This window comes from Bison bison, unplaced genomic scaffold, assembly GCF_000754665.1.
Source record: "Bison bison bison isolate TAMUID 2011002044 unplaced genomic scaffold, Bison_UMD1.0 scf7180017864349, whole genome shotgun sequence".
Taxonomy (NCBI): domain Eukaryota; kingdom Metazoa; phylum Chordata; class Mammalia; order Artiodactyla; family Bovidae; genus Bison; species Bison bison.
Window position 1 is genome coordinate 4,626,169 of NW_011494921.1, and position 15,802 is coordinate 4,641,970.

A 15,802-nucleotide genomic window follows, 5' to 3' on the forward strand; every position below is an offset into this window, starting at 1 on the left:
CTCCTCTTGGGGACAGGTACTCACTGCAGTAGGTCATCTGCTGGCCAGTTTCTCACAACCCGCCTGGGGGTGGGGAGGCCCTGATCTGCAGTTTGCTAATCTCCGTGATGCAGGCACTCACCGCGGCCAAGGTTACACTGCCCGTTTGTACTATGTGTGCTGATTTTTTTCTTCCCCTAAGCAAACTAAAATCCTGAGATCTTTGAAAACAAGCTAGTACAGACATCAAGATGCAGTAACATCTAGTAATTAAAGACAAGGGGCTGGGATCTCGACTTAAATGGTCTATTAAATGTTGTGACTTATCCAAAACAGACTTAAATGCAGTCTCCTCACAAACCATTCAAACACTGCATACCTGTGTGTCATATGCTTGTATAAGTTTATAATCCTCTCCCTACATCTGTCTCCATCCCCCTGAAGTCTAAATATGCAAAAGAATATCCTTTTCTCCTATCAGAAAAAATCAGAAGAAGGGGTTCTGTCTCGTAAGCTGCTTAGCACCAGTGGGCATTCCCCATCGCAGATTCTTGCTCCGACCTCGTTAATTTAGGTTTGCAGAGACTCATTTCTCAAGGATTTTACCAGTCAGGAATGAGATCCTAGTGGGGCTGAGGTACTGGTCTCTGCAACCGTAGTCCTGTGACTGCCACCATTGGGTGGGAGCCTGGACCCTGAAGACGTCACCTTCTCCATGTGACCCAGGGGTCTGATTTCTATGGCTGGGGAGGCCGTACCTTCCTCTGCTTCCTGTGTACCTTCTGATAAAGAAGCGTCAAGACTTCACCTGGAGGAATCACCCCTAGACACCTTATTTAAATCTCCAGAAGAGGCACATATAATTTCACAAGTTGATCTCTAACTAAAAATCTAATAAAACCAAGCTGGTGGGAGCACCCAAAAGGAATGACTCAGAGCTAGAACGACTTAATGACGGTACACAGGGCTTCAGAGAGAAGTTCTAAGATGCATCTTTCTTATAGTTTCTCCTGGCTAAGTAGACATTCCTGGAAGTCACGGACACGATTATTGAGGATGGTGGAGTTCGTGCTTGTCGTGTATTTTTTCTTAGGGGAAGTTGCCCATCCCCACCCTTGTACGCTGCTGCTGCTGCTAAGTCGCTTCAGTCATGTCCGACTCTGTGCGACCCCATAGATGGCAGCCCACCAGGCTCCCCCGTCCCTGGGATTCTCCAGGCAAGAACACTGGAGTGGGTTGCCATTTCCTCCTCCAATGCATGAAAATGAAGTTGTTCAGTCATGTCCAACTCTTAGTGACCCCATGGACTGCACCCTTCCAGGCTCCTCCGTCCACGGGATTCTCCAGGCAAGAGTACTGGAGTGGGGTGCCATTGCCATCTCTGAACGATACAGCTGCTAGAAAACTTTTTACAGAGAGATCCAAGATGATTCTACTGTGTTTCAGTTTCTCTTCAGAGGGAACTCTTTTCTTGTTTTGGGTTGTACCTGCCTACTTCTTTAATCTACCACAGGCATTCTTAAGAGGCAGTAACACCCACAAGCAGACAAAATTGGGTCTTGGGGAGGCAAAAAACTTATTTTTGTTCACAAAGCACAGACATACATATAGTACATAACCAGATACACAGCACCTCTGTGGCAGTCATGTCTTATGTGGAACAATTAGGGGGGTGGGAAGGCTGAAAAGAATCCTTGCAAGGAGGCAATAATGAAAAAAGAAAACTGGGAAGCGCTGAGCTAGCAGATCTTGTCAATTCTTGTTCCCTCTTCCACATTTCGCTCATCTTTTCCACTTGCCTTTAATCACCTGGCCTGATCCTGTTCACACTTTCTAGACCTGTCTACAGTCCTTTTTCTGGCCTCGCCAGCTTTGCCCCACTGTCCTCCAGTCCCCTGGGGGCCTTGCCTTGCTCTATATCCTCAGTGACCACCTCCCCCACCTCCCCGTCAAGCGCTGCCTCTGCTGGGAGTCCAGCAGGGCTCCAGCTCCCTGCGTCTGTGGGTCAGCCTTGCCCTTCGCTGTGCCTGTATGGGGATGCTCCTCAGCCAATGAGCAGGGCTGGGGGTGTTTCCGTGCAACGGAAGCTGTGTTGTGTTCTAGTATATGAAGAGATTGAATTCAGCCAGCTCATCTTCCGAGAGGACTTCCTCCGTGACAGCTACTTCGGAGGCCGCCTGCATGGCCAGATCGCCACGGAGGAGCTGCACTTCGGAGAAGGCGTCCACCGGAGAGCCTTCCGCAGCAAGGTGCTGCGCGGCCTGACGCCGGTCTTCAAGCCCGGCCACGCCTGCGTGCTCAAGGTGCACAACGCCGTCGCCTACGGGACCAGAAACAACGACGAGCTCATCCAGAGGAACTACAGACTCGCCGCGCAGGTGGGTCCGCCCGCCCTGAGGGTGCCGCTCGAGGTGGGAGCCGGACCCAGGTAACCCGAGGTGAAAGTCCGACTCAATTTGATGTGAGCGTCGCCAGAAGCGTGTCTTTCTCTGTGGTTACTAGACCAAGGCCAAATGCTAGAAATCAAACCTTGGTCTTGTCGCCACGAATTCTTGGCCTCGTGCAGCCAGGTGGGACTTGCCTGTGTCCGGAGGTGCCTCGCCAGTTTCTACCTGGGCTGGGATCACTTCCAGGAAGGCTTCCTAGGAAGCCCCATCAGATCCCCGGGGCCTTGAATCTACCTGGACACAGAATGATATGGGGAGTGGGGTGTCTAAGCTACCTTAGATGCCAGGATTCCCAAAGGACACCTAAAGTGACCCCATGGACTGCAGCCCGCCAGCCTCCTCTGTCCATGGAATTCTCCAGGCAAGAATACTGGAGTGGGGTTTGCCATTTCCTTCTCCAGGAAAGGACAACCAAAGTCAAGGGTAATTTCTGGAGGCTTCTGATTGGTTTTAGGGAAGAGGAAGGGGGCTGGGGTACAGTCCAAAGGGTCAGCGTTTGTCCTGGTTCCTGCCTTCCTGAGTCATGTTCAGTATCCGCCCATAAGCTATGGAGGAAGATGGAGCCAAGTCTAAGCTCCTTCCTGTGTTGCTGGGTGGCGGTACCCTTGAGGCAAGAAGGGAGCGGGGTAGGGGGGAGGGAACACAGGCTTCTCCCCCACATCATCCCCGCCCTGTCCATGAATTTCACTCAATGCCAGGGCTGGCCGAGCTTTCAGGAGAGCTGGGTATAGCTCTTTCACAAACCAGGGGCCCTTAAATTTTTTAACCCATAAAATGAATAGGCCAGACTCAGGTCTCTTGGGTGCTCTCAAACATCATCCATCCGCGGTTGTCTCAGACGTGGCGATGGTCCTGTGGGCTTGGTGCTCGTGAAGACAGCCCCTCTCCTCTGAGCACAAGATTCTGCCACACGCATTCCTTTCTCTTCCGAGTCTATCCTCCTCAATTTGCTTTCAGGGAGTATTCCTTCCATCTGAAGTACCGTCTGGTCCAGTCATGGAAAATCCCCCAGCATCCAGATGCCCACTTAGAAAAGCCCTACAGACTAGGAAAGCAGAATCCAGTTTGCTTTTCCTAAGCCAACAATCTTGGCGAGGTGTTCGTTACTTACAGCTTGTTATACCTTTTCAAAAAAGAGAATCTTAGTCGGGAGAACTCATGGGAAACCCAACCATCCGCACGCACACTTCATCTGAAACCCTGTCCGGGGACCCGTCCCCTTAGCTCAGGGTGAACTTCAGCCACGCGGGTCCTAGAAACGTCATGGTTCAGGGACACCTCGCCCGGAGACCACGTGGCCGTCACCTGCACGGCTCCTTCAGGTCTCAGAGCTCCTGCAGTGCCGACTGTGGGCTCCGTTCATGATGCTTCTGCGCCCCCAACCCCGGGGTGGGTTTGCAAATGCATTGAGTCGACCTACGGTGGGAAACCTGAGTCTCACTGGGCAGCGCTCTGGCTTTCTTCTCACCCCTGGGGTTTCCTGTGTTTGGCTGATCTAGGAATGCTACGTGCAGAACACCGCCAGGCACTACGCGCAGATCTACGCCGCGGAAGCCCAGCCTCTGGAAGGCTTCGGGGAAGTGCCCGAGTGAGTGTCTCCCCCTTGGGTTGGCCCGGCTCTGACTTGGGGACATGGGCGGGCTGGAGGGATGAGAAGCTGGGGAGAAACGGGGCGTGTTTCAGCGGGTCTGTAAGCTCCAAGAGGGCGCACATGGCTGCCACCCTGCCCTTCACAGGGCCTCCAGAGGCTTATAGAAAAATACTCGAGAAATATTAAAGTGTATGGATATATGGAATAATTCAATAAACGTGTATACCATGTTAAATAGAAAATCTTATCTACTCATGGGTATTATGTTGTCTAAACCATAAACAGAACAGCAGATCGCGAAAAACTCAGTCCTATGATACAACAAGTAAAGACGGTGGTGCATCAGGGAAAAGCAAATTGGAAAATCAGGGCTGTGGGAGCGTAGTCCCTGCTCCGTGGAGCACGACACGGAGGCGCAGAGTTTACCCACTGAGGTTATTACACTGACAAGTATCTGTTGGCCCACGCGCATGCTGGAGTGTCTGGAGTTCGTGTATACCGATCTCTTATCTGGTTGAAACCACACGTGGGAAGACAAGGGGCTGTGCCAGGGCCCGTTGGAAACTGCGGACGGAGCAGTCGTCTACACACCAGTGCGAATGGGGAAGAGGGGAAAGCAGGAAGGGCCTGTTTCTTGTCCGCGTCATCTCTGTGAACTCACAAAAGGGAAGAGAAATCCCCTTCCCGAGCAGGTGTGTTGGGCACACCACATACAGCCTCGTGCTTGCTGCCCTTCAAGGTTTGCCTGTGTGCTCAGGATACATGCATGCCTGCCGGGTCGCTTCCGTCACGTCCGGACCCTTTGAGACCCCGTGGACAGTAGCCCTTCAGGCTCCTCTGTCCATGGGATTCTCCAGGCAGGAACACTGGAGTGGGTTGCCATGCCCTCCTCCTGGGGGTCTTCCTGACCTGTGATTGGACCCGTGTCTCTAACGTCTCCTGCACTGGCGGGTCCTTTACCACTAGCGCCACCTGGGAAGCAATTCTCAGCAACTTCAAGGAAAACGAACTTACTGCAAAGAAAACCACTTTCAATTGCTTTCTGTTCAGTGCACTGAGGTGGTCTGGATTGTCTGTAGCGCTCAGCCTGTTCTTCTCCAGCCCCTCTTGCTGCTCTGTTCTCTTTTGTTCCTGGTTGAGGAGGAAGAGTCCACCAGGCGTGGCACCAAAGTGCCCTCCTGCAGGGACACACTCAAGCTTTGTGCGAACTGACTCATACAGGCTTCTCTAAGGAAAAGAACACAATTATGAATATCAAGATGCGTCCAGGGAAGGACTCAGGCTTAATCGGCTTCCAGCAGATATGCTACCGCTCTGGAAATGGCTGTGCACGTTTTGGAATCCAAATACCTTTCCTTATTGTGGGAGAGTTTGACCTCATTCATGGACAAGGGCAGGATATGGAGGGATAGTTCAGTCATTCAGTCATATCCGACTCTTTGCAACCCCATGGACTATAGTACCCCAGGCCTCCCTGTCCATCACCAACTCCCAGAGTTTACCCAAACTCATGTCCATTGAGTTGGTGATGCCATCCAAGCATCTCATCCTCTGTCGTCCCCTTCTCCTCCCACCTTCAATATTTCCCAGCATCAGGGTCTTTTCAAATGAGTCAGTTCTTCACATCAGGTGGCCAAAGCACTGGAATTTCAGCTTCAGCATCAGTCCTTCCCCAAGCATGGGATTGGTACTCAGCATCCGTGTTGGAAGGGGTACCCACGTGGTGGCTCAGGACAGTGTCCTGGCCTAGATCCTGCTCCTGAGAGAAGTGCTCTGCCATCTGAAACTGGGTGGGGAGAGGGGAGGTGTGCTTCTCGTGTTTTGTTTTATTTTTTAAGGAAACACTCATAAATGGCAGAAGAGGGTAAAGTGCACCCTGCCAAAGACCGAGTTGCCTGCAGAAGGTTTTCTTTGGAATGGTATGTTTTGTGTCTTTAAAACTCACCTGAGTGTTGTATCCTTCTTCCCACTTTGCTAACGTTTTCTCTACAATCTTTGACTCGAGGTGATACCTGGGGGTAGCCTCCAGCTGGACTCCCGGGAGAGGACAGGTCGTGGGTGGAGCCCACGTGTCCTCCGTGCTCTGGGAGATCCTTCCAGCTCTGCTCTCACCGCTGGGGGAGCAGCCCCCCGCAACCCTGTGTGAGTGCAGACCTTCCCAGGGACCCCTTCCTCGTAAGAGACAGACCTGAAGTCTCACATCACTGGGGGAGGACCTGCCCCGGGTCCCCAGAGAGGAGGGGATGATGGTGGTGCCTATGATGGCATCTCTGGGGGGAGGAGGCCTCGCCCTGCAGTCCACATGACTCCTCCTAAGCTTAGCTTTGGTCACGGAGTCACACAGGATTGTTCTGCATGCTTACCTGTAGAGATTCTGGCTGAAAACCCGGGGCACTGCCGAGGCCTTCACCGTAGGGCTTGTGTGTGGTTTTACTAACACAGCTGACCCCAGCCTCCCCGCCTCCCCACCCGGTCACCATCATTGGTGCAGGCGACTGTCACACCATCACTTTTTTCTTTTGTCACTTAGACCTTTCCAGAAGCCTCCCTTCTGAGCCTTTAAACATCTTGATAGTTGTTAGGTATAAGTCCCTAATGCACGTTCCTGTTTGTTTACCCATCTGACGATCTGTACTAAACATATTCTTCATGTTAACAAACATCAAAAATTAGCTTCTTAACTCTTCCTCAGGGTGGCTATCATAATTTCTGCTTTTAAGCCCTCGAAAACGGCATCTGTTGTGGTCAGACTTTAACGAGATGACCTCTCCTTTGACTGTCAGGTCGTATCCTGTATCAGTCGTGACTAGGAGGGCTGCTCCGGGCCTCTGGTGAGAAGCAGCCAGAGACGTTGCTAACCATCCTGTAACGCACGGGACAGTCATCGCCCAAGAATTACCTGGCCTCAGATGTCCGTGCCAAGACTCAAACTTTGTCCTGTATACATATTCTTTTTTCCCCCAGACACTGAGCATTTACTACGAGCCAGGCTTTGCTCCAAGCTAGGTGATGGGCACTTAAAGAATAAAAAGAAAATGAAGCAGGTTCTTGCCCCTCACAGCCAGCAGGAGTGTGAGGCATGCAGGACAAAACCCAGTGCGTCGAGTGCGAGGAGTTATGGGGACACGGAGGAGGAGGAGGAGGGAGGGGGTCTGGAAAGGCTTCCGAGAGGAGGGTGTTGAAGAGTGAGTCGGAGTCCTCCAGATGAAGGGCAAGGGTGGAGACTCACAAGCAAAGAGGGCAGCATGTCCAAAGAGATGAAGAGCCGAGAAAGGAGGTTTCCAAAGAGACGGAAAAAGTTCAGCAGATCTAGCGTGCTGGGAGGCAGAAAACAAAGCGGGGGCAGGCTAAGAGGCGGGAAGCCAGGAGGCCAGAATGCAGAGGACTTAAAATGCTCAGCTGATGAGCTTGGAACGTGTTCTCTTGGCTTTGGGGGTGAGGAGGAGGCAGGGGTTAACCAGGAGCTTTAGCAGGGCAAACTTGAGCCACAGAGCAGACACGTCATTGTTAATAGATTTTATCTTCAGAACAGTTTTAGGTTCACAGTAAAATTGAATGGAGGGGACAGATTTCCACACCCCATCGCCTCCCCCGCCATCTACACCCCTCACCGGGTCAGAACGTGTCACAATGAATCTGCACTGACATACCATCACTGCAGGCCCACAGCGTACATTGGGGTCGTGCCTTCTGTGGCTTGGACAACCGTCTACTGATGCGTCATATGGCACCACAGAGAGTAGTTTCGTTGCCCTGAGAGTCCTGTGTCGATGCGGCTCTTACAGCTATCTCCCTGGGACAACGGATGTCCAGGGACAAGGCCCAGAGGCTGGATGCGGTGAGACCGGTCTGCAAGTGGTTGCTACGGCTCCAAAAGCGGGGAGTGACGGTGGAACTAAGCCTCTGGCGTGGGGAGTTTGAGAGAACAGGCTTGCCTGACTTTCCGGGGCCAGGTGTGTTTAATCAGACTTACAGAAGGAGCCGGGCTGCTGTGATGGCTCAGCCATAGAGAGTCCGCCTGCAACACAGAAGATGCGGGTTTGATCCCTGGGGCAGGACGATCCCCTGGAGAAGGGAATAGCAGCCCACTCCAGTACCTTGCCTGGAGAGTCTCATGGACAGAGGAGCCTGGGGGCCTACAGTCCATGGGGTCGCAAGAGTTGGACATGACTTAGTGACTAAACAAGGACAACAACGTGGAGGAAGCAAAAAGGGAGAGGAGCCTGACATGAACGTATTGTGGCTCAGCTGGTAAAGAATCCGCCTGCAGTGCAGGAGACCTGGCTTCAATCCCTGGGTTGGGAAGACCCCCTGGAGAAGGGAAAGGCTACCCACTCCAGTATTCTGGCCTGGAGAATTCCATGGACAGAGGGGCCTGATGGGCTGGGATAAGCCATAGGGTTGCAAAGAGTTGGACATGACTGAGCCACTTTCGTTTGCCCCTTGAAGACGGTGAAGGCAGGGTAAGACTTGTGTAGGTGTGTGGCAGATGGATCACTGCACAGGCCACAAGCTACTCAGTTGATTTTTTTTGTTGAATGGAAAGAATGCATGAAAGAATGCAAAGGTACAGTTTCCAATAGACTCTACAGATGTTGGAGTTGGGGTAAATAAGTAGTTCAGTCTCTGCATGTTAAATTCGAGGCGCCTTTTAGACATCAAATATAGATGGAGAGTTAGTTGGCTGGAGACGTGTCAGGATTTCAGGGGAGAGGTCTGGGCTGCTGATGTAAATGCGGACTGTATTTAAAGCAAGGGAATGTAAAACTAGAGAATTGATTGCAGAGCAAGGAGAACTGTCCCAGGATGTGCCAGGGTGTAAAGGATGGGGAGAAACCAGGAACCAGCAAAGCAGACAGGAAGTAGCCAGGGAAGCAGAAAGGAAACCAAAAGGAAGTGAGTTTCTGGAGGGCGGGGGAAAATGTCTTAGAGACAAGTGAGATCAACTCTTCAGTGCCACTGAGAACAAGTCAGATGAGGGCTAAGAAGGGAACTGCTCTGCTGGGCAACGTGGTGCCCCAGACTGAGGTTTTCTTAAGCAGAAAGGCCGCTTTGGGTTCAGGAGAGAATGGGAGGGGGAAAGGGTTGTAGGCGGATTTGGGTTTTGATGGGAATGGCGAGTCGGGGTAGGAGTGGGTTGCCGGGTCCGCAGGCTGTGGAGTCATCACAGCGTGCCCACCGGGAAGGAGTCTGCAGAGGGATGGTGATGCAGGAGTGAGCGGGCCCCACCGGTCGGAGTGTCCTCGAACACTGGGGAGGGGCTGGGGTCCAGGGCGCCGGTGGGGCGAGGGCTCGGGTCGCAGCCAGAAGGGCTGGTCCTTGGGGGTGGGAGCGCGTGGTGGTGGCAGCTTTTAGAAGCTCTCTCAGCGTTTCTGTTTTCCGGTCCGACCAGGAAGCTGGGTGCTCAGCGTAGAGTGAGGCTGGGGGAGGTGGGAGGAGGGAGGGTTTGGGTGGATTCCCTAGGGCGGTGGGCCAGTGGGCGGGGCCGGATCTGACCGCTGACCCCCGCATCGCAGCATCCTCACACATGTCACCAGGGGTGCAGAGCGGCCCCTGTCGCATGCAAGTTTGATCTCCTCCTCCTCCACGACCCTCCAAAGTTTCTCACCCGGCTCAGTGCGAAGGGCGGAGTCTCCCAAGTGGCCCAGGCCCCCCTAGTCCCGCCCCCATTCCTTGCTCCAGACATGCCGCCCCTCAGTCTGAACTGCACCCCGCGACCCAGGCCCCCGGCCAGAACCTCTCCATTTGCCGTTCCTTCCACTTGGAATGTTCCTGCCGAGACGCCCTCATGGCTCCCCCCGCAAGCCCCACCTCCTACAGGCCTCTCTGCTCAAATGCTCCTTATTTTCGAGGCTGTCTCCGACCTCCCCAAATAAAACGACCGCCCACTTGGGCTGCCCCGGTCCTCCCCACTGCTCTGGTTCCTCACGGAGCACAGAGCGCGCTGCACCTATTTGCTGCCTGGCGCCTGCATTTAAATGTAAGAGCGTCGAGAGCAGAGCTTGGGTCGTCTTTAGTGTTTTCTAGAAGGACGTCTGGGAGGGAGACTGACACAGAAGCCACTGAGTGAATATTTGCTGACCGAATAAAAGGAAGGATGGATAGAAGGGTGGATATATGCTGGCTGGACGGAGGTATAGTCACCTGACCCCTGGGTCACTGATGGACTCTAACGATGGCTATAAAAAGACATTCATTTCTACAGGAGCAATTAAACTCCATCTGGAGGAAGAGTTTCTCATCAACTCTAGGAACAAATAAAAGGAACACCCCCCCTTTTTTTTCCATTAAATAATCACTGGCAGATATTTAGTCTACATCTGATGGAACCCGGGGGTTTATCCTACAGCCCGCTGCTCCTCCCGGTCGGGTAGAATGTCCCCACGTCTTTATTCCTACGTGACAACACAATCCTGCTCATGGTCTTTCCTTCCAGGATCATTCCTATTTTCCTTATCCATCGACCTGAGAATAACATCCCGTACGCAACCGTGGAGGAAGAGCTGATTGGAGAATTCGTGAAGTATTCCATCAGGGATGGGAAGGAGATAAACTTCTTGAGAAGAGAGTCGGAGGCTGGGCAGAAGTGTTGCACCTTCCAGCACTGGGTCTACCAGAAAACAAGTGGCTGCCTGCTGGTCACGGACATGCAGGGTGAGCAGGGCAGCTTGGCCCGGGTTCCAGGGATGGTCTGGAATGTTCCTGGGGGCAGAGGGGAAGCAGAGGGAACGATCTCCTGGGTGCAGACTGTCAGCATCTTCACCAGCAGAAAATATTAACTAATGTCTCATGAGAAACAGTGACAAAGGAGCCTGAAATGACCAAGCCAATCGAGTAACAAAGTACACTTTAATAATTCATTGCAATTATAATTATTCATAATGCCTTCCCATTACAAGAGATAACCAAAAATTGGTGTTCTGTATCCTCAATAGGCACAACATCAGGAATACATGTATATATGAAAATCCACACATACCAAAAGATTAATTAAAATGTAAGAATTCATTTGTAATAGGTGAAAGGGTATTTCACGGGGGCTTGAGATTTCAAGCTCCCCTGGTGAATTTACAACACTTTTTCCATTTATACCCACCTCTTGGGGAATGCATTTGGGGTGTGAAATGGGGACATCGTCATTAGATTTCTCACAGAGAGGCCCTGAGACAAGTTGCAGTTTGAGGTTTCCCCAAGACCACCAGCCTGCAGCTCACTGATTTTCTGGGAGGACTCATGGAACTCAGAAAGCCCTTATGTTCGTGATTACGGTTTACTACAGTGAAAGGATACAGACTCAAATCAGTAAAGGGAAGAAGCGCTTGGGGAAGGGTCCAGGGGAGACCAGGTGGGAATTTCCAGGTGTCCCCTCCTGGTGGAGCCGGGGGTCAGTGCCTCTTCCTGGGGGAGAGGGGTGTGCATGGAGCACTGCCATCCAGAAATGTTCAGCCGAGATTTGTTTAGGGACCCATCACTGCTTGCCCGTGGGATGACCTCAGTCTCCAGCCTCTTTGGACAGTTTAAAAAAATCATCTGGCTGCACTAGGTCTTGGTTATGCCGTGTGAGATCTAGTTCCCTGATCAGGGATTGAACCCAGGCCCCCCTGCATTGAGATCATGGAGCCTTAGCCACCGGACCACCAGGGAAGTCTCCTCTCTAACTCTTAGCTTAGTGGTCATCTCCAAAATGTTGGGCAGAAACAATTCCTTTATTTAGGCCAAGTTCATCTTCTGTCGCACACAAATGTTCGAGTGCAAATATTTGGGAGGGGACCCCAGGAAATGCTGGTAGGAGATTGAGGAAGTGTGGCAGGCGAAGAGAAAGAAAGTCAATAGGGTGCCTGATACCCAGTCACCGCTGTGTATTCCTGAAGCTGATGCCTGGTGGGGAACATCTGGGAGGCTGAGCAGGACAAGCTTCTCAGCAAAGATCACACTTGAGGAGCAGGTGTGTTTATACACCAGCTCCCCTTAGTAACCAGCAGAAGGCTGCTGCGGTGGGGGGGTGTGAACTCCCCTGGATTTGCCACCGGCACGTGGGCCAGCCCTGCTGAGCGCAGCGAGGGCATGTGACCCGAGAAAGGCTCTCAGGCTGAGAGAGGCTGGTGGAGGCATGTGGGGGCACAGCCATGCGCATGCACGCAGGGAGGGCAGTGGGCTGCCGCCCCAGCAGCTTTGGCCATGGGGGCCTCCCTTTTCGTTTCCAGATGACAACGCTTTAGGAAAAACCTGACCTATAACTGGGTACCTGCTAATGTCAGACATTGTCACACGCAAGGACCCCGAGCTCTGGAGCCTGGCGGTGAGGAGAGCCCCTGGCACCCCCACGTCCCAGCCGTGAGCGGGCCACTCACCTTTGTGCCTCAGTCCTTTCCGCAGGGGGTGGCTGTGAGGATTACGTGAGAGGAGGGCATTTAGCATAGCACTGACACAGTGCTTCCTATTTTTAAAATCTTTTGAAATAACCATAGGGATGAGAAGTTGCAAGACTGTGGAGAGGCGTCTCCAGGTATCCCTCACCCGGCTTCACCTAATGACAGCACCTTGCATAGCTATAACACGGTCGAAACCAGGAGGCTGACGTCAGCACAATGTCTACAGACCTAACCTGGAGTTCATCAGTTTTTGCCTGCTTCATTTTCCCCTGTTTTTGTTTCATCTTAATAGCCCTGCCAAAGAGACATCATGATCCCCATTTTACAGATGGAAAAACAGAGGCTGGGAGTTAAGGATCTAATTATGGCTGTCAATCGGCTGCTAAGAGGGGTCCCAGACTCCAACCCACTCTTTCTTTTTTTATTTTGAATGCCAGGCATCCCTGTTTATTTTTTAAATCAAAGTAATTGCTTTACAATGCTGCTGGTGTCTGCTGGACAGCCACATGAATCTGCTCTGAGCATACGTGTGTCTCCTCCCTGTCGAGCTTTGTCCTCTGATGACGCGTGATAGTGTATCTGCGTCAACGCCGTTCTCTCAACTTGTCCCACCCTCTCCTTCCCGCGCTGCAGCACACTGTTTCTGAACCCCAAGCTGTCTCCACGAAAACTCAAATTTACAAATGTGCAAGGTTTCCCAAGTATCCCTTAATGTCGAAGGCTGCTGTGAGGGGCTCCTCTGAGGCCAGCCGGAGAGGGCAGTGTTCAGACTTGCAGGGGAGGCTGACCTGCAAGCTGAAGACAGCCCTAACCACTCACTCATGAAGAGACGCTGCTGCCACGCACTCAAAACATGGTCTTCACAGACAGCTGTTTCACCCAGACTGTCTGTACCACTCTCAGACTCACCTGTCTTTCTCCTTCCGAGTTAACTTTGTGTCAAATACGGTTGTTACACTGAAAAGCAACACTGGGAGCCTCGTGCATGGCTAATTTTGCTTCCAGGCACTGGGCAACAGCTACAGGGGAACCTTACATCACCTTATGGTGACATGTGTGGTTTAAAGTGTTGGCACAGTGTCTCATAAGGGTGCTTTACTCTCTGCTACTGGGCAAGATTTCCATTATCTCCATTGTGGCACTAGGTAACACCTATTCTCTAAGCGAGTCCTACGTTTTATCGTTTTGCTGAGACTCTGGAATTAGGATTTAAAAAATCCCAAACAAACCCAAGCTCAATTATCGCTTTTTCTCAGACTCTTATTTTCTCCCTGGTTGCCTTCACGTGTTGATGGGATTGTGGTGAGTCCTGCAGGTTTGTGGGGTGAAAGGTGAGCCTGCCACTGGGCCCCAAGGCCCGCACGCACTGAGACCACTGTGATTGCTAAGAAGCTGTCAGCCCGATAACCAAGGACTCAAATTCTGGGTTCTTGCGATACTGCCTTCTTCCGCCTTCCGTCGGAAACAACCCGTAGATGACTGTCATCCCCGACACGCTTTAATAGCTGCATACCATAATCCAAATTAGCGTCCTATAGAGACCCTTAATAACCTTGGTTGAATTGCTGGCAAATCATTAAGCCGAGTGAGAGGTTTCTTTTTGAAAGTCATATTCTGCTTTTCCAGTGTCGGTGACAGCTGGTAATTGTGAGATTCGAGGAAAAGCAATTCCCAAGCTCAAGGACCTTTTTGCCAAATGACTTTAAAATTGGACTTCTCTGCGGCTTAGAGCTGTAATTTTTAAATACAACATTTTCTACGAAACAGAATGTCCAGAGAGGGCTTTTGCAATTCAGCGTTTTTCCTTCCCAAGTACAGTTCCTATGACAAAAACCACGTGAAGCATTTCTACGTATGTTTTCGTTGTTAACAGCTTTGAAAGCACGAGGCGCATTTTAGTGACTAGCAGTGAAAGAGGTTTTTAGAATGTTTACTGGTGCCCTCAAAGTGCTGTGTCTAACTCGGCTCCCGGGGGCCCTGCAGGAAAGCACGGCTCTTTGCTTCTGTCTGTCCGACCAGCCTGAGCAGCCACACGGCCTGTGTCTCCACCTCGGCTCAGGCATGTGTTGCTGGATCAGAGCTCGAACCCTTTAGCCGTTGCTTTTCTGAGCCTCAGGGAGCAGTACTCCTAGGAACGGAGACCGTGGAACTAGGTTGCCATCCGACCTGACCCTCAGGGTCAGCTTTTGCTGGGAATGTTGGTTCCCCTAGCCACAGCCTGGCCTGGCCGGGACGAGTCAGGGGCGAGATACGAGAAGGCGAGACCCAGGTGGCGTGGCACCATGGAGCCCACGTGTGCATGCCAAGTCGCTTCAGTCATGCCCGACTCTGCAACCCTGTGGACTGTAACCCTCCAGGGTCCGTGGACCCCATGCCCTGCTGTAAAGGACCTGCCATCAGGTGGCGTGGGTGAGATTACAGCAGAGGTCCGTGGAGCTGGAGCTGTGCCCACAGCCACCACCCTACAGAGGAAGGAACAGAGTTGGTGTCTGGTCTGGAAAGGAGATTCTGGAAAGGCCGTAGGTCACCCACACTCTGGGCATCAGAGAGGACTGCCTTCCAGACAAGATGGTGCTTGAGAGAGAGGCACCCCCTGCCACCCCGCCCCATGGAAGGTGGAAATCTTGCTCTCTTCCTCCTCGCAACATAACAGGACTTTCATTCTGTTTGAATCCCCGGTTCCTGAGCCATTGTCCCAGCTGCCCCTGCTGGGGGTTGGGGGAGAGGAAGAAGGTTCCTGTATGTTTAGAATTCTGACAAGGATGCCCAGAGCTCTTCACTGACCCAGGGTGGGATGCTCAGAGCTGTGGTGTTGGTTTGCTGCGCCACCGCAGCTCTGAGCATCCGCCCCGCCCAACTTCTGATGCTTTAATGCAGCGGTCCTCAACCTTTTTGGCACCAGGAACCAATTTCATGGAAGACAGTTTCTCCGTGGACCAGGGGTTGCGGGGGTGGGCGTTGGTTTCAGGATGATTCAGGCGCATTATATTTGTCGTGCGCTTTATTTCTGATCTAATGCCACCGCTGATCTGATAGCAGGTGCTGGTCCGTGGCCTGGAGGTTGGGGACCCCTGGTTGAATGGATAGAAGCTAGGATAAGCATCAAAGGGTTAGACCATGGGCGACACATGTCTGCATCTCCAGTCCAGTGGCTGAAAAGTATACATAAAACTCAAGAGGTTTTCCCTGGATCTAGAGCCGGCCCAGATAAACCTGAATCAGACGCTGTCTTTATGGAGATGGGAGGGTGTAGGTCTGGAGCCTGGCCTTGAATTGAACAGATGCCGGTCTTGAACCCTCTCACTGTTGAACTTGGTCGGCCCAGGCCACACCCAGCCCACTTCCTGTTGGACAAGGGCTTCCATGCTTATTGAAGAGCACGGAATAGACCTAGGCCCACAGCAGAGTGTCTC

The 15,802-nt window shown here is 52.2% G+C and overlaps 1 protein-coding gene across 1 annotated transcript in view; it reads left to right on the forward strand.

Moving 5' to 3' along the window:
- ALPK2 (alpha-kinase 2) overlaps window positions 1-15,802 on the forward strand; it is a 136,305-nt gene that overhangs the window by 106,247 nt on the left and 14,256 nt on the right. Inside the window, exons 7-9 of the mRNA XM_010854830.1 lie at window positions 1,784-2,357; window positions 3,926-4,014; window positions 10,454-10,671. Of these exons, the coding sequence (XP_010853132.1) occupies window positions 1,784-2,357; window positions 3,926-4,014; window positions 10,454-10,671 (881 nt within the window). The remainder of the gene's footprint in view (window positions 1-1,783; window positions 2,358-3,925; window positions 4,015-10,453; window positions 10,672-15,802) is intronic.